The sequence below is a fragment of the Emys orbicularis genome, chromosome 1 (genome assembly GCF_028017835.1).
Source record: "Emys orbicularis isolate rEmyOrb1 chromosome 1, rEmyOrb1.hap1, whole genome shotgun sequence".
NCBI lineage: Eukaryota > Metazoa > Chordata > Testudines > Emydidae > Emys > Emys orbicularis.
In genome coordinates, this window is record NC_088683.1 from 225,403,328 (window position 1) to 225,423,037 (window position 19,710).

Below are 19,710 nucleotides of genomic sequence, written 5' to 3' on the forward strand. Positions count from 1 at the left end.
GAATATAAGATCCTTATTAAAGTTCATCCATTGCTTCTCCAATTCCCCACCCAAAGTCCACTTCCTATGTTTGTGCCATAATATCCACAGCAACTAATTGTGATATCACACACATAGGTTGTGACTTCAGATGGGAAATAATCCTGAGGAACAGATTAACTCCTCAGAAACAACAATCCAGTTGTCATGCATGTGGATTGGGGGGGTGGGGAAAGCAAAAGAGAAAAATCACTACAGAAAATGTTTAGTGGAATTTTTCTTAGGTAGACTGTTCATCAAATTTACTGTGAGGCATCAGTGGGTCTGTAGGTCTCAGCCCAATATGCTAATGGGTGTTTACTCAAATGACACAATGTGGCCTGTTTTATTTCTGTTTCAGAAAGGCAAATGACAGGACCGCATCTGTGTTCAAATCAGAGCTAGGGCTGATTGACAGAGCTTTGAGGATGATCCCTATTTTTAGCTCAAGCAAAGGATAGTCTCGCTTTCATGAGCACTGAATTCTCTCTCAATTGACCAAATGCCCGTCACACTAGAAAGTCACCTGTTGTTGGCAAGGGTTTTTCAGTAACACTTCTCCCCTGATCTCCCTTCAGTGGTGTGGAAAACAGCTTGGCTGCTATTTTAGATTATTTAACACATATATTGTAATCGCCACTTGAGGTCAACCACATCAGGGACCCATTGTGTGAGTTTCGGTACAAACTTAGGAAATGACAGAGTTGGAGGGAGGGGGATTCATCACTATTACAGAAAGCATCATAGAGGCAACAGCCCAATCAATGGAGCCTAAATGCTTTTGTGAATCTGGGCTAATGTTCCACCACATGCGTGCTATTCCTCCTTTAACAGCATTGAAGACAGTTCTGTCCCATCTGCATTACCAGTCATAATGCATTCAGCAATCAACACCAATTGAGGAAGGTTCAGGAGGAATCTATTGCTAAGAATTGGCAAGTAATGGGTCATCATGGAAGTGAGAGAATTTAATGGTTATGAACATGAGCATATGGCTGACTACAGACGGCAGTGAGCTCTGCTCACTGCCGAGCTTGGCAATTCACTTTAGTTAGGATTTGAATACCTGTTACTTCTACTGCCTAAAACCTCAATTTCCACAATGAGAAAAACCCATTTTCTAACCAGCTCTAGTCTGGTTTTTGTAATATGGAAAAAAATATCCACTAGAGACAAAGATGAGACCAAACTCATTTTCATATTCCCCCCCACTCCAGCTTTCTAACTTTATTGAAACTGTTCAACCATCCTCAGCCCCAGTGTCTGTCAATATCAGATAAAAATGAATAATGCAAGGCTATCAGGGTGGAAATCACTGGAAAACTGGGCAAGGGATGTTCTCTAAATTCATAGTCTACCAAATAAATAAATCTTGCTGTGGGGGAGTTCAAAGTTTAGAAAGAGGTTATGATTTTTTATGTCTGAGAGATAGTAGTACCTTACTGGGCCCTGCAGCAAGCAGTCAGTGACTCTGCCATGGGTCTTTGTCATGGAGGTTTGTCTTTGTGACACTGAAAATAAAGAACATTGTTTAAAAAGAGTTGGTTGGCTGCCTGTGAGCATCTGCTCTGCAGCAGGCTGGGAAAACACTGCACTACTTCTGAAGATTACCACTCTTGGTCAAAATGAAGGACAAAAGTCTAGCTTGTTCTCTTTCCTTGTAGGGCTACACTTCTTTCTTTTCTATTATTAGGCCCCGGGTGTAGTTGAAAACCTGACCAACACTTGAAAGGCAAATAAACTAATTCTATCGTCTTTTGTCAAGATGGTATCGGTGTAATTACTTTATTCTGCCATTCAAATAACTGTTCAGCTGACCTTTGTTAGATACTGCACATTCCTTCTACAGTACCTATAAAAAGACATCTGAAATCACAGTGGACTCACTATAGTATCCTGTTCTGTTTTTTTAAAAGTATGAGAACTGGCAAAAAAGAAAGCGATGGTGGGTTGGGGCAGTTACGTGTAATTGGTTAGGATTTATGGCTTAGCTCGTTCATGAACAATGGCAGATTGTCCGGTGTTGAGGTGCACTGATTTATAGCTGATGTAAATTGTGGTACAGTAGGTTACTGTATAGGCCATTAGCAAAACAACTAACAGCATGGTTGGGACAGGATCATAGGATGTCAACAAGGACAGAAATCCACTGGTGGGTTTTTATAATGCTACAACTATCTAGGAGAGGCATGTGAGAACATCATTCAGGACGAATCTTTGATATGTTTTGGAAACAATAACTTCATTAATGAAAATCTTCAAATCGTGTCATTATTATTTGTAACCGTTAGATATGTAAAAATGGAATGGCTACATCACCTGACTATGACAATGAAATAACATCTCTTCTGTTGAAACAAATCTATTTACTCCCAAAAGTAGCCAACAAAAATGATGCTTATAGAAAACGGAGCTGGGAAACTATTGAGATACATTAGTGACTAATAAACAGAATGAACTTCAATTTGTGATTAAACAGAACTCACTGTGGGAGAAGCAGCCATGGTAACTAGATAATCAAACCAGAAAACATAAACAGTGACATGACCCAGGTGACCAATTATCAATATTTAATACTCAAAGATATAGGCAAAAATAGTCAATTGCTAACAGCAATCATATTTTTCAAAAGTCTGTTTCCAGACAGTTCTAGAGAACTAGTTTCACTGAATAAATTGTTCTTTAAAAGTTATTCACCTGCCTCTATTCAAGATGGGCAGTGCCTAGAATCACATGTGCATGTCTGAAACAGTTACCTGGGCTTTCTTCTAGATATGGTCCCAGTCACCATGTTTGGCCCTGGATCTGAACTTTGGCAAAGTTCAGGGGTGATCAGATTCAGCCTTTTGGCTCAGCCTACCATGGAGATATACATAGCAGCCTTGAAGTTCAGATCTAAGAAAATATAATTTGTCCAATCACCCCTATCCCTGTATGGAATTAGCAAAAGCTAAATGTTAAAGTATCCTGTGTACAAGTGCTAATACAGTTATAGACCATTCATGCCATTTTTTCCTCTTCCTTCCCCTACATCTCTCAAGCCTTGTCTTGTCTATAGGCTGACCCTAATTTGTTGTCTATATTTACAACTAAACTGCGGTCAGTACTGGTGCAACTAAACTGACAACAAAGGGGTGCTGAAGAAGTTCTCGCCTAGGATGGACAAGGTCTCACTTTCACACGAGCAGACACACTATTCTGGTTATTCCATTTTATCTTATGTCCCAACAAATTAGTTAAATCAATCACATCATGAGTTTGTGGGATGAAGAGAGAGAACTGACTGGAGCAATTCACAGAGGAGAATAAGCCAACTGTGTCTAACTATTTCAGGACTTGGAAATGAAGTTCAGATGGAAAGACTTCGGTTCCAGCTGTTGTCCCTCTGTGGACCATTTCAAATCCCAGAAGAAAACAGCTTTACGAAAATTCATCTTTTGGGAGAAGTTGGAGAGAGAGAAATACTATATTTTGTATAATAAATTATGAATGGTGTGGAGATAACATAACATAAAACCCAGGGGTCACCCAATGATATTCATAGATAGCAGATTTAAAACAAATGAAAGGAAGTACTACTTCACACAATGCACAGTCATCCTGTGAATCGGGACTTTGTGAAGGCCAAAAGTATAACTGGGTTCAAAAAGAATTAGAGAAGTCCATGGAGGATAGTTCCATCAATGGCTTTTAGCCAAGATGATCAGGAATGCAACCTCATGCTCTGGGTGTCCCTAAGCCTCTGATTGCCAGACGCTGGGACTGGGCAACAAAGGATGGATCACTTGATGGTTGCCCGGTTCTGTTCATTCCCTTTGAAGCAGGGATGCCTAACCTACAGCCCGCGGACTATACACCCACCAGAGCATTTCATAAGGCCCGATGCCTGCTTCAACACAATACACTAACAGCCCATTCATTTGCATTTTGTCATCATGTTTACATCATTTTAGTTTACACTGTGTAAATAGACAATATTGTACATCGTTTGTTTCTATCTAAATATATACAAAACAAGCTGAACTTAAAATATAAATCAATAGAGGTGACTTTAAATCTTATTAAAATATGTAGAATCTGTTTGTCCCACACAAGGTTGTGCTTAGGTATGTGTGGCCCTCCTGTGTAATAAAATTAAGCACCACTGCTTTGAAGCATCTGGCACTGGCCACTGTCAGAAGACAGGATACTGGGCTAGATGGACCATTGGTCTGACCCAATATGGCCGTTCTTATGTCCTGCTACTGTGCATCTGAAATTCTTTTTCAAACTCTGCCTATTGTTCTCTATTTTTCATCACATAATGCGCATTAATTACCAGTAAATGGAATGGATGGTTACTGTATTTCAGCATTCCACCAGCGCACTATTTTCATTTGGATAACTTATTTTCTGGGGTATTAAGATAAGCACATAATTAATAAAGCTGCCCAGAATGGGCTGAGTTGAATTCAGATGATGGAAAGCATTGCCATTTCTGTCAAGTACGAAGCATTCAAGCTTTGAAAGATGAAAGACAGCCTGAAAAATCCATGTTTGAGCTCAAATCTAGGGGTTGGAGCGCCGATGTTCTCCAGAAAACTACTCCCCAACACTTTGTAGAAGAGTCTAGGTGCAAAGAGAAATTAGGGGGAAAACAAGGCTTATGCCTCTACCTGTTTTCAGAACAATGAAAGATTAAGAACTTTCCGAACACATTTTTGAATTAAAAAAACTCGTACTATTATAAAGCAAAAAACTGCAGACATATATGACTTAGCTTTTTATTTAAAAAAATCTAAACTGCTTCCGCATATCTATTTATATTTTTGTTGTTACTGTAGCTCAGAGGCCTTTACCACTAGTGCTTAATGCTGAGCAAACACATAAGAGTCCCAAAGAGTTTACAGTCTAAATACAAAAGGTGAGAGGAAATATTCTCCTCCTTATAAAGGGAGAAACTGAGGCACATATTCAAAGACTTGCCCAAAGTCATATAGAAATTCTGTGGCATAGTCAGGATCTGAACCCACCTAAATCCCATTAAGTGCCTTCATCATCCTTCCTTCCTCTCATTTAGTAAGAAATACAATAAAATATTTAATTAGGTAAAATAAAAATGTGACCTGACTGAATGTCTCTTTTAATTTGAAATGGTATATTTTAAAATGAAAAGAATTTGGAAACTTTCATTCCCTCTTGCTAGACACATCACCTCCCCTCTTTGGAACTAGCTCTCATTCATGGCCTATGAATCCTGAATTTGAAGTTTGCATCATATTGCAAAGCCTTTCCTGTTCACGCAGGGCAAACATTAGTTTGTTTCTGGTTCACTGACAAGTGCCTTTTAATATAGGGTGGGACAGTTTGTGGGCTCTGTATACTTTAATACAGTGGTCCCCAACCTTTTCCATGGGACAGGCGCCGGATGACTAGCCGCCGAGGACCGTGGCCGCCGGAGAAGCAGCCGCCGAAATGCCACCGTGAAGCAGCATTTCGGCGGTAGCGCTTCTTGACGTTGCCGCTTCTCGGCGGCATTTTGGCCGCTGCTTGTCCGGCGGCCAGTAGGCGGGCGCACATGGATGCCCTGGCGGGCACCATGGCACCCGCGGGCACCGCATTGGGGACCCCTGCTTTAATAAATATGATCTATTGACTACAACAGTAAGTTGCCATTGGATAAGACAGTAAGTAAAGGTACAATGTATTAAACAAATAATGACAATCTGAATCAGTTCTCCTTTCTTCTGAACAACGTAGCACTGAGTCTTACTCACACTGGGTGAAATTTAGGCTGCATAAGGCCTATTCACCTGTTAAATTCCACCTACCCAGAGGGCTTCACATGGCCTTAAGTAGGGTGTAGGCTTTGCCCAGGTCCTCTGAACAGACGTAAACTTCAGCCACTGCTGCAAGTAAATTCTGTGGATTTTTTTAAAACGTATGTCACTCCATTTAAAATGGTACTGACAAGAAAGTAAAAAAGTGGAGGGAAGTGCCTAAATCTCATTGGCTTTAAAGGGGACTTAAGCACCTAATTCATTTAGGTGCTTGCTTAATCCTGTATAATAATGTGCTTTTTTTTCAGGTGCTTACAATTTTATAACTGAAATTATTCTCCATAAGGGACGAGAGAGATCAATAGAAACTACTGTTATGAGCCTGAGTCCATTCTGGCCTTATCAAGACTGTTCTCCTGGATAACACAGGCAAAAGAATGTCACACAGTAATTCCTGAATCAAGATGACATCTGGTAGTTGAACCAAAGAATAGTTTTTAGACAGACATCCAATTAGATCCATTACCAGCACTGCTTCTTCCTGTCATTCCCTGGAGCCATTTTAAAAATAAAGCAAATGTAGTTTAAAATCTTTTAAGCATTTTCTGTTACCCTTTGCACTTGGATCTTTTGGTGCAAAAGGACGGGCCTGTTTGTTCAGAAGACCACAGGTGTTCACACTCAAAATGTAGAAAAGAGTTTGTTACTACTGAACAGCAGAACTGTTGGTTTCCAGTTTAATTTGTTTAATGTAGAGGTGCTTGAGGTAAATAAAACAATTCTCAGGAGCCTGACCACCCATGTGCTTAATGGAATTCATCTTCTAGAAAGATGGAGCACAATTTTACATGGTAGCATAACTGGTAGGACTTCGCAGCAATTCACACACAGCTTTTTTCTGAATGAGAAAGAGATCTCATTCTCCCCTGCCTTGCACCTTCTGTAGCAGCCACTTACCCCAGCTCAGAACGTCAGTGTAAAATGCTATGAGTGTGCAAGGCATGGAGAATAAGGCCCTGAAAGTTTAAGGACAAGTATCTGCAGTAGAGCTGCTAATCCCCCTTGAAAGGATGGGCTCATGTCCAATTACAGTTTTTTCTAGGCAGCTGGGAAAGCCATTATCCCAAGGGCAATCAGAATGGTGCAGCAGTGATAATCCTGAAAGCATTTAGGAAATCTTTGATTAAATGATATACTGGGCAAAGAATAAAATTGCTTCTCTATCTGGAGGGCTGCATGGTTGGTTTTTAATTAAAATGAATTAATATGATGTTCTCATTTGTAAAATCAAAATGAAAGGGGGGGAAAAAATAAAGCAAAGGCATTTAAGTCAGGAAAACACCCATTGATTTTTTTTCTCTTTTGCCCGATTGTTTCTGCTCTGTTATAAAATTCCTTTGTTTCCTAGTGTAATCAGGTTGATTAAAATCCTGTAAAGAATTAAACAGCTGCACAGACCTCGAAACCTACACTGGAATGTCTCTTCTCCAATGTGTGTGTGCATTGTCTTTTCAACTGCTTTGTTTTAAATGATTCTTTTCCCGTTGTTCCCTCTGGAAGCCTATTACTAGATTTATTAAACCAAAGCCGAATAAGTGCATGGATAAAGACACACTGATTGCCTCAACACATGTTGTTCTTGCAAAGATAATTGTGCTTGCATTTCTAAACTGCTGGCTGCTGCTGAACTGAAAACAAAACCAGTAAGAAAATAAAGCCTTGCTGAACTAAAAGAAAATGCCATATTTTCCCTCTATTAAATGTTGAAGAGTTAAAATAGTTATTAAGGCCCAGACCAGCTAGTCCAGACTAAGGGACAAAGTGGTGCAGCATGACTCTAGAGCTACCCAGGAGTCTTCCCCATGCTCCAGGGAGGGAACGGAACCGTGCTGGGTCTATACCTGTTGCCTTGTATATGCTGCAATGCACTGGAGGTAATATATTTTATTGGCCCAACTTCTGTTGGTGAGAGAGACAAGCCACACAGCACTCAAAAGCTGCTCTCGCGCCAACAGAAGTTGGTCCAATAAAAGATATTACCTCACTCAGCTTGTCTGTCTAATGTCCTGGGACCAACATGGCTACAGCAATGCACTAGCACAGCTGAACCACTGCATGAGTTGCGGGGAGTGGAGTCAAGTCCACTTCCCCATCATTCTCTACTGCCCCTTGTCATCATCTGTGTGGGGGAGGAGGTGGAGAGAACATAGCAGTTCTATGGATCCTGCTACACCTTGCCTGCTGGAAGTTATTGTACAGAGCACCTAACTCCCTTGCCAACGTACAGGAGAGGCTATAAATTAGGCTCTAAAATAGCATTAAAGGTATGAAATCAACAGTTGTAAGTGTCTCCATTTTGACCATTTTCTTTATCCCAGAGCTTTAGGCAATCTTTCAACTATGCTGGGCCCAGGCCATTGAGTGTCTCGAAAATGAAGACCTTTAACTTGACTCAGTATTTTATGGGAAGCCTGTGCAGAGAGGGGAGGATGGGATGATGTTCTTGCAGTAGCCAGTGTTGCTGAGGAGACTTTTTGTATCATTCTGGATTAGTTGGAATATCCCTGATGGATTCATGCCCAGGTATTTGTAAGGGAACGCCTAGGGTGGCTAACATTGCTATCCTCAAAGAGTGATAAACCTCCCACTTCATTCTGTGGGAGCAAAGATAGGTCAGTGCTGAGCCCTTTTGAAAATCCCACCCATACTGTAGAGATAGGATAGAATTTTCACAAGCATCTAAGGAGGTGGGGTCCCTGAATCCTATTACAAGTAGAAGTTGAGCACCTAACTCCACTAAGTACCTTTAAAATTTCCACCCATAGTCTAAGCAACTCATTCTAATCTCAGTCATGTGTGCATCAGCTTGCGGTATGTAGCCATTGTTATGGTAGTAACTTCAAATGGTAGTTAAGGCTGTAAGATTGTTCCTGTGACACATCAATGGCTATCTCTTGTATTCTAACTGAACATTGCCTACACATTCTAGTAATGTATCACTCCATCATGTGCTAATCTTACTAAACTGTTGTTGTATCATGCTCCCATATTAATATCCATACCGAATTCTAAATGTTCAGATGGGAGTGCTTCTCAGCTTTGGAGGAATTCTTCACCCAGTGACTTTGTGTGATCAAATATTCAGTTTCAAAACCTCAAGTCAAGCAAAATAGACAATACTATAGTCATCTACAATACAAACCTTTTTCATAAGAAGCAGAGGTTTCAATTATGTCATCATAAATGAGTTATGCTAGGACATGCCTGAGGGAAGTGAAGGGTTTAATTTAAATTATATAGTTTCCAATATTGTCTCTGATGCTGTTTAGTTTAAATTTACCAGACTCCCTAACAGCAAACTATGTACATTACAAGTCTTACTGAGTGCCACAGTTGGGTTAATTTTTGTGCAGCAATCTGGAATGTGGGCAATAAACTGTCTGTTACTCTTATGTCTTTGGTTTTGATGTGGGAAATTAATGACAGTATTTATATGAAGGAAGCTTTTAATGGCTATCATGAATGACAAATATGGTTAAAGTTGATAGGCGTATTAAGCACCCTGCATTCAGGCAACATGGAAGGAACGATTAAATGCCCTTTTGCAGGGTGATAGATGAAAAAATAGAAGCCACCATCGATAGCATGGACAGCATGCCAGGGTCTGAGACGCTGGCAATGTGGACCGAGGGACTTCCATGTGGACTGACTGCCAAGGCAAGGGGTGGGGGATTGATTGGTTGCATGCATGTCCCAGTATTTGTAAGAGAGAGCGAGAGCACAACCAGAAAACCAGCAGACAGGGGAAGAAGTGGTGGAGAGCATGGTCCTGTGGGGGAGCAGAGAAAAAAGTCCTTGGAGCACAGGACTTGTTGGAAATGCAGACTTGGAAATTGTAAACAAGGAACCTACTCCCTGTTTGTTCTTACTATGTTCATGGAAACAAGACTTTGTGTGCATTCCTTGCAAATAAACAGGATTGCACCAAAGAAATACCTGACTTGGTTCTCCTTCTAACCTGGCCAGGTGCCAATATTGGCTAACCACATGGGCCAAAAAATGGCAACATTATAGTCTAACAGAACATTTAAAAAAAAATCTCTGGTGTAAACTGATTTGTCTTCCACATTTAAGAAAAAAAAATGTTTTAATCAACACTTACTTTGAGCACTTTCAGAGCTTCCAAGTGCCAGGATATATTATATGCTTCTACATTTAAACCTCTGCTGCTTACTGGACCAACGGGGATCATAGACCACCCAATATTAACCATCATCGTCATTTCATATAGAAGGAGGCTGGTTACTAACCTAAAATTTGGGGTAAAAATATCCCTTAAAAACACTTCTGAAACTTTTCCTTTCTTATGTATACAGGGCTGACTTTTTTTACTCTCTGCCTGTCCAAAATATCAGTTCAAAAAGCAGGTAGGGGCCTGCTGAATTTCCACCTCATGTTTTCTGAAGCCTGTCTTCATTAACCTCAAACCAATTGCTATATAAAAATATATATTCTAATAAAAAAAATCCAAATAATGGTCTTCCTACTGGCACTGCTTATGGATGATTAATATTATACCATAACTGTTTCTGTGATCAGATTACTGTAACAGATTACCTAGATTCTTTTCAACTGCCAGCTTTGATACAGTCAATAAAACATGGTGCTGTGTTGGCAGAATCGCTTGGGAATCTCTCATTCTGTTTTTTTTTTAAAAATATATATCTATATATATCAAATTTAAAATGTGATAAAATTATCTGATTACTGAAGCAGGCTCCTACCATACCAGATAAGCAGTGGATTGCTCAAGGCATTTTTAATCAGAGTTTTGCACCGGGAGGGATGTTCCTAGCTCTTGGAAGCTCAGCAAATCAGGTAGTTTGTCAACTGTAAGGGCCCTAATCCTATATCAATATCTGGTTGTGCACATCCTGGTGTGTGTGCAGAGATCCATTGAAAGGTGTCCTGCTCACCACAAGCTCACAGACTATACCCAGCAATCTGTTTCCAAACATACATTATATTTTTATTGCAATTTAACTATTCTCTTTTGACTGCAAAGTAGACTTAGATGGGATCTAGATCAAACAATAGAAAAGGGAAAAATCTGAGTATGGGTCATGAATGATCATATTTAAAACATTTTGGAAAAGTTCTATTGAAGTGGGGAGGGACACAGTGAGTTAGTCTAAGTCACTTTTTTTTTTAAATACTGAGTTGTTGCATCTTGTTTTAAAGTAGGCCCTGATCCTGTAAATATTGATGCACATGGCTAGTGCTATGAACTTGGTAGCACTACATAGGCATATAAAGCTGTATGGCGGTGCACATGTGTGTCTGCAGGACTGGAACCTTAGACTAAGATTCAGGCAGAGACTGTCCTACTACATGTGAGTTAGCACCGAGCACAATGGGAGGCTGATCCTGATTGGAGCCTCTGGGCACTGCCATAATAAAACTAATAAACAGTAGCCTTGAAATCCGGGTACCACATAGCCATAGAGCCACGTATGTTCCTTATTACATTTTACAAATATTAGATATTACAAATATGACATTTTATCATTGAAAACAGCCAGATCCTAAACACCTTTGGCCATAAAGCACACACAGGAAAATTCTTAATCAATATGGCTTTTTTATTGATTGATTGCACTTAAAACAGGGAATACAATAGACTGACCAGCAAAATGAAAAAACATAATCAGAAAAGGCTTTTTAAGTCAGTGGCTCCGCCCTTGAGTCATCGGATTTTATTTCTTTTGAGATAATTATATATTTCACAGTAATGTAATATATAATATACCCTTGATGTGTGTGACCAGTTGAACAATACTTCATGAAAAATTATACATAACTTTCTAAATAGTTTATAAATCAGATATTTAGCATATACATTTTATTCCTAATTTTAGAATGTAAAAGTTCACCTACACAAGGTGAAAGATGGTATTTGTATAGGTGCTGGGTTTAAACTAACCAACCTTTCTCTACTCCAGCTCAGAGTGCAATCACTTATACACCGGAGTAACTTTACATGGGTGATTAGTACAACTGTGTCTTCACTGGGACTACTCATGTGTGATGCTACTCGTGCACGTAAGACCCTGCTCCTGCAAAGACTTATGCACATGCATCACTTTGCACACTGAGTAATCCCAATGAGATCAATAGAACTACTCAGAGTGTGTAAAATTTAAGGTGTGCACAAGTCTTTGCAAGATCAGGGACTAATTCTTTTCAAAGATCAGAGCCCAAATGTGCACTAGCAAAAAAATGTTTGTTTTTGTTTTTCATGGAACAAAAGAAAATCTCTTCAAATTCACACATTACAAAACATTCTGCATGTGCATTGTACATGGCAATTTTTTTCCATTTATCCTGACCTGGAGCCTAACATTTGAACATTGGCTCAACAAACATATTAACAATGATATTCATTTAAAGTGAAAAGAGCACTAATAGGACCTTTTCCAACCTTCCCGGCACTGGAAAGTATAACATCATCTGTTGGTAGGAGAAATGCACTGATTTTTTCAATATTCTCCGAAAACTTACCCAGAAGTGCAATTTAGAAGCTGCAGGAACTAAATGTTTTTGATAAAGTCATTTGGCAGGATAGACATAGTTGGTGGACTGACAATATTACACTTGTTATAGCAAGACACTGGTGATACACAGGCACAATAGGAAAGCAGATCAGAGCTATAAAAGGGACTACTGAGATAGTGGTAGTGAGAAGAGACTTCATGAGGCATTAATATGATTTTAATTATCTTTGGTTAACATATGTCTAAGAATGCGTTTAATTATTTTGTTCTGCTTTCCTGTGAGCATTAGGCAAACAAAAGACATTTACCAGACTCCCTAGCAGCAAAGAAAACCGACTGTTGCAAAACTGTTTTTGCATACTCTAGAGATAAGCCTGGTCCCATTTATGTAAGTGTAAAAACTCCTACCGACTTCAATGGGGCCAAGATTTCACCCCTGAACTTTAAGCTGCTTATTCAAAGTGAACCTAAATAATGTCAATATTCGTGTCCTGAGCATGAATGTATTCAATAGTCAATTTACTAAAACCAGTAACTTAACAGCAACTCTATCATGCATGTACTTCCATGTAATTCAATAGGACTTACTCAAACAAAGAGTCCTGGTTTCTGCAATTAAAGGCCCTATAAGAAATACTGGCCATCTTAATGACATCTTTGGCAAATAACTTCAGGAAAAAAATTACTACTGTACACTTCAGTGGCAAGGAACTCAGAGGTAGTTGGCAAATGTTTTTTTCTTCCTGAAGAAAATTGACTTTTTAGTGAAATATTTTATTCAAAAAAATTATTTTGATTCAGAAATGCTGTTGCAGTGCCACATGGGAGATGTAGTTCAGGTCCCTCATGCCCCCATTCTCCTCTATAGGCTGGGCTTCGTGGGCAGACTACATTTCCCCAGTGTATCACCTCCCTTCATAAGAGACACAGAAAACAAGACAACTGTAATGAAAAATTTTATTCGATAGAAAATTGGATTTTTGACTAAAGCCAGTTTTGCTGGAAAAATTTAAATCAGCCTTACTCAGTAACCTCTACTCCTTGTTTTTATACTGTTAATATTTTTTAAAAAGCCAAACCATTTAAAGGGGAAGATTTTTTTTAAACTACTACAGTAAAACTTCTATCAATGTGAAATTAAGCCCTGTACAGTATACCTAAAACCCACCTCTATATATTTCCTTGGGCAAGAGGTTATTTTTGTTTGCTTTTCTTTCCTAACTACTACATAATATAGCTTACACAATAGAAAACATGCTTTTATGAACATCAATGGAAATCAGATGAAGAACTTAATTGCCTGATTACATACCGCATCTGGAAAGTTGACTGCATCTGAATATCTCTTTGAGGCAAACAGGCCAAACATTGTAGATGCTAAGTTCTTGAGTCACATCTCCCCCTTTCCTAATGGATACAGGTGGATTTCACCCCTGTGCAGAGGGCCAGTACAAGCAGAAGCAGTGATAGCCCGTTGGGGGCCCTAAGCAGGAATATTTTGCCCCTCACACAAACACACACACACCACACATACTACTAAAGTGAATAGGGGGCCCTCTTGAGCTGCTTGAAGCCCTGAGCAATTGCTTAGTCCACTTATGCCTAGCGCTGGTACTGAGCACAAGTCTGTGTGTAACCCACACACCTTCTGGGTGTGGTGTTCTGTCCCATCTAGTGGCACCGAGACCACTTAGAGAGAGATTAAGGAGTCTGCTACAGCCTTAGCTAAGTGCTATATGGCTTTTAGCTCATGTGGTAGAGACTCCTGCACTAAGCTCCAGAGGCCCCACGTTCGATCCCGCCCGCCAACGACCGGGGTCTCTCGGTGTTACATGTGCACCACATACATCTCATTAAACCCTAGCCCATGGGGCTCAAGTAGGACCTTAGGTAGTGCTTGGGGCTTTCATGAGATGTGAATGGTGCAGCCTCCTTGTTCAGGCCCTGTATACAAGAGTGAAATACACCCCATGTGTGTAAATGTGTGCCTGTTAGGAACAGGAATCAAGACTACACATAATAATGCAGTTATTCTAGTGTTTCCCAATGACAGGGATTCCCTGACCTAGCCTCATTTCTACTCATAGATTTTCGCCATACGGTGCTACAGACGCCCTCCAGGTTACGCAAACCAGACTTACGGGAAAAGTTCCGGAAGCTACAAACAGGTTTGGGGTGGGGTGGGGGTTTAACTGTCGGGTATACGTTCCCGACTAACGCAAAATTCGAGTTATGCAATGCATTCCGGAATGGAATGCTTGCGTAAGTCGGGGAGCGTCTGTATTAAGGCACTCTTGAAGAACGCCCAGGATTTGACAAGTAATCTTTGTGTTTAGTCAATGTGGATGGAAACAATGAGGAGCTACTCCAACCTCAGGCATTGATCTGACTTCTTAAATTGAATTTATATAAGATCTAGTGTCTTAACATCATGCAAAATCATTTATGGCATGCTGTGCAATGACAACGCATGTTATCAAAATGCTGTATTGCACAGGAGATCAGCGCTGGCTACGTAGCAGTTCTCATGAACTAAAGAAATCTGGAAGGACTGAATTTTGTATGGGAACATTTTGCTAAGCCCTCCTGCAAAGTAATAGATTAAAATTGGATTCTACCATTTTGCTCTTGCTAAACTATAAATCAGGAAGTAAAATGAGTAACGGCAGCAATCCATCAACAGCAATCCAATCATGGAGTGTCAATTTTTTTCCTGAATCCTCTCCTTTCTCTTGTCCAATTTTTAAAGCTTCCAAACCATAAACAGACAATGATTAGATCTGTGCAGGTCACCCGGCCAGATGATGAAGATGCATTAAAAAAATAGAACCTCTCTATATTGCTGAATGTTGCTCTGAAGCTGTAGCAGTGGGTTAGAGTTCAGAAACAGCAGTTTATATATATATATATATATATATATATATATAAAAAAAAAACCCTCTCTTGGCACCGGATTTAAAAAGACCATCTACCATAGCCGACAGGATTCTGAACCTCTATTCATGGTTGAATTTACTGGGCAATTGAAAGCTTTACGGAACTCCTCGAAGTTGCTCATTGCACCAATAACTCTAAAGAAAGAAACAAAACACAACATCTGAGTTATTTGAAATTATACATCCCAGATCCTGCAGAATTCTGCTGAACTTTAAAGTTTCAGATTTGTTTCTATTTGTGGAAGTTACATTTTCTGTTCTCTTTATTCTCAGGCATTGGAAAAGTTTTGAATTTCAGGGAAAGTTTTCCTCTAAATTAACATAGGGCCAACATTGTTTTACCCAAAGCATTGAGAAGGACCTCACTCTGCAAGAAACTCCAGTGAAGTCAGTGGGATTTTGTAGAATAAAATGCTATTTTACAGAGTAAGGGTATCCAAATCTAGCTCATAGCATTCAGAAAAGGTGCCAGATTAACAGGCTAATGGAATGTAATTTGTCTTTTGTCACTCAACAAACAAGCGCACAGGGCTGGCCTTACCATGAGGCGAACTGAGGCAGCCGCCTCAGGTGCCAGACTGGGGGGGAGGAGGGCATGCCACTAGGACCCAGAGTGTAGAAAATTGTGTCTGCTGCTGGTGCAAATGTATTCTCTCTGCTCTAGATGCACAGAGTGCTGTGCTGGAGGAAGGAGGGCACAAGAGATATAACAATATGGAACGTTTCACAAATTTGCATGTCACAGGCAGGCAGAAGAAAAGGTGAGAAGGAATAACAGAAAGCAGCAGGAACTGCAGGGAGAGAGAGGAGGAGGAGCCTCTTATGTACCTCTCTAGCACCCCCAGGAGCCTGGACTGATTAACACCAGCTTCTCAGGGAGCTTCCTGTTTCCTGCTGCTTCCCTGAACCCACTTGAGGAGAACAGGCAGTCAACTGAAGTAGTAGGAGCCAGTTAGGCCCTTAAGACGCTGATATCTTCCCTCACTCAGGCCCTGCTACCAGCCTGCTTATTTGACCCCTTCAATTGAGTGTTGAGAGCCATTATAGCTGGCACAGAACAGCAGTCACGAGTGAAAGCAGAAAACACCCCTCTGAGGCAGCATTCAGAAAAAGAAAGCAAGCAAAGGAAGCTTTTCTATCTAAGCAGGAAGGAGCTCTCCTGAGATACATAGACACAAATGTTCACGGTGAGCCTTCCGGCCCCAGTGAGGATGTGAGTGGTGAGGAGATGCCTGATCTTCCAGTTAGTCAGAGTGCAGGTGACCTGGCAGCTATTGCAGCATCCATATCTCCATCTCAAATGGATGTAACCATGCACATTCCTGAAGAAAAGTGTAGATCAGAGAAGAGTGTGGTGGAGGCACAAGAAACAGCTGCTGCTGAATTTAGTTCCTTAAGTCTAGATGATCCAGGACTGTGGACCCACTTGAGCAGTAGCGTGGGGGACTTCCTTGTCCTGCATGGGCCACAGCAAGTGAAAAACATCATGTTCCCCAAAGACAATGAAAATAGAAGTTTCCATCCAACACATTACTGGCGTGAAATCCCCAATGGTGACAAAGTGGAGAGGCCATGGCTTATGTACTCAAAAACCCAGAATGCTGCATACTGTTTTTGTTGCGAACTCTTCCAGTCTAATATTCCAGCCACATTGGGTTCTACAGGAACAAAGGACTGGAAAAATCTGGCTAGAAATCTGGCATGCCACGAGAAGGCAGCAAATCAGCAGAGAGCATTCCATTGGTGGAAAGAGCTTGAGATGAGATTAAGGTTAAAGGCCACCATAGATGATCAGCATCAAGAGGAGATTGCATCAGAGTCTCTTTACTAGCAAAATGTTCTGAAAAGGCTCATTGCCGTTGTGAGAATGCTTGCTACCCAAAACATAGCACTGTGTGGCACTTCAGATCATCTGTATGTCACAAACAATGGAAACTTCCTTAAAATTGTGGAGCTGATGGCTGAGTTTGATGCTGTACTCCAGGAGCATCTAAGAAGAGTCACCACCCAAGAAATGTACACACACCACTACCTTGGAAAAACAGTTCAAAATGAGATCATACAGTTATTGGCAACAAAAGTCAAACAGAAGATTGTGGCAGATCTGAAGTCAGCAAGATATTACTCTGTTATTCTTGACTGCACACCTGACATCAGCCATATGGAACAAATGACTTTAATGGTGCATTTTGTAACAACAACAGAACCTAGTGAAAATGTCCCTGCAATGGTGACTGTCAGAAAGCATTTTCTAGAATTTATTGACATTGATGATACTACAGGAGCTGGTATGACAAATGTGCTTCTTAAAAAGTTGGAAGTTACAGGAATTGCGATAGCTGACATGAGAGGTCAGGGCTACGATAATGGTGCCAACATGAGAGGAAAGAACACAGGAGTGCAGACACGGATCCGCGAGTTAAACCCTTGAGCTTTTTTTGTCCCGTGCAGTTCTCATTCATTGGTGGTCAGTGATGCAGCATCAGCTTCTAGTGAGGCTGCTGAATTTTTTAATGTAATTCAAAGCATTTATGTATTTTTCTCTGCATCAACTCATCAATGGCAAATTTTGAAGCAACATGTGGGAACATCCTCTCTGACACTGAAACCACTGAGTGCCACATGATGGGAAAGTCGAGTGGAGGCGATAAAGCCTATCAAACACCAAATTGGGAAGATAGATGATGCCATAGTTGCCATTATGGAGGATAATGCTATGACAGGAACTGTTCATGGGAGAACAGTAGCAGAGGGAAATGGAATCACTAGAAACATACATAACTTCAAATTTCTGTGTGGCTTAGTGTTGTGGCATGACATACTGTTTGAAATAAATGTTGTAAGCAAGAGACTCCAAGGTGTTGACCTTGATATATCTGGAGCAATGGAACAACTGAACAAAGCAAAGTCATACCTATAGTCTTACCAGTCAGATGAGGGATTTCAAAACATTCTGAAGAGTGCACAGAAGTTGGCAGAGGAACTTCACACTGAAGCTATTTTCCCACCCATTCAAGAATACAAGAATCACCGAAGAAGAAGACATTTTGATTACGAGGCACGGGATAATCCCATAAGAGACCCCAAACAACAATTCAAAGTTGAATTCTTTAACCAGGTGCTAGATTGTGCAATACAGTCAGTTGAAAAACGTTTCATGCAGCTCAAGGAACACAGCGGTATATTTGAGTTGTTGTATGATATTTCAAAACTCCTCACTATACCCAAAGAAGACCTACACTAGCAATGCAGGGCACTAGAGACAGTGTTGACACATGATGACATGCGCGATATTGATGCGAGTGATTTAGGTGATGAACTGAAAGCCCTTTCAAGGTACATTTCAGCAGGATCAACTCCAAAGGCTGTTCTGGAATATATGTGCACAAATAAGAGGATCACCGTCTTTCCAAATGCTTTTGTTGCTCTGCGCATACTTCTAATACTTCTTGTAACAATTGCCAGTGGAGAACGCAGCTTCTCCAAGCTGAAGTTAATAAAAACACATCTACGCTCCACAATGACATGGGAGAGGCTGGTCAGCCTTGCAACCATCTCAATAGAGCATGAGCTGGCCCAGACTGTGGACCTTCAGGAAGCAGTTCAAATATTTGCAACCAAGAAGGCACAGAAAGCACCACTTTGATTATTCAAACAGATAAAAATGCCAGTGTTTACTATGCAGACAAGAAAAGTTACATTTGCTGTTCAGGCATTTGAAAGTTAAGTGTTACTTAAAATTTTTGAACAAGGCATTTTAAGTTGTTAGTTCTCCTTTATTGGGGTAGGTAGCAGAGCAGTACCATGAGAGGAGTAGAACAGGAAGAAGGCAGAATTGAGACCTTTCAAAATTTTGGCCCAAGCGAGGGGGTATGAGGGTGTTATTTGAGCTCCCCGCCTCAGGTGCCAAAATGTTGTGGGCTGGCCCTGCAAGTGCAGCACAGAAAACAGGAGTACAGACTCCCTTACACTGTCCTGGCAATGTCTACATCCCAACCTGAAGAGACCACCTCCAGTTGAGACAATAGTTCCCTCTCTCTATGCACATAGTTCTTGACTTCTCTTTCCTGACCTCCCTTATTTCATGATGTCAGCTAGGATTATTTTACCATTGCTAAAACTACATTTTGTTTACTCCTAGTATTTTTTAGCCTCTTAATGCTTACTAATGTGAAGTTTGAAATGGTACTAAAATAAGTGAAAGTCTGGGCTAAAGGCAGAAATGTATCTACTAAGCAATTAATCACGTGTCTCTTTCATCTTGGGTCTGCAGTGAAATAGCACTTTTTCTCCGTTGCATACAATCAGCCTTTCAATGTAGCTCAGCACGGTAGAAAAGAAATTCCCATCACACTGATTGGACTTTCTGCTGGTAGGGATACTTACAGTGCAAAAAATGCCTAAAGGTCAGTTTTTTGGGGAGAACTACAATATACTATTAGG

General features: G+C 40.5%; 1 protein-coding gene across 1 annotated transcript in view; it reads right to left on the minus strand.

Moving 5' to 3' along the window:
- Positions 1–15,299: 15,299 nt before the first annotated feature.
- The window catches only part of PHEX (phosphate regulating endopeptidase X-linked), a 137,486-nt gene continuing 133,075 nt past the window's right edge, over positions 15,300–19,710 (minus strand). The window contains exon 22 of the mRNA XM_065414541.1: positions 15,300–15,402. Coding sequence (XP_065270613.1) covers positions 15,300–15,402 — 103 coding nt within the window. The remainder of the gene's footprint in view (positions 15,403–19,710) is intronic.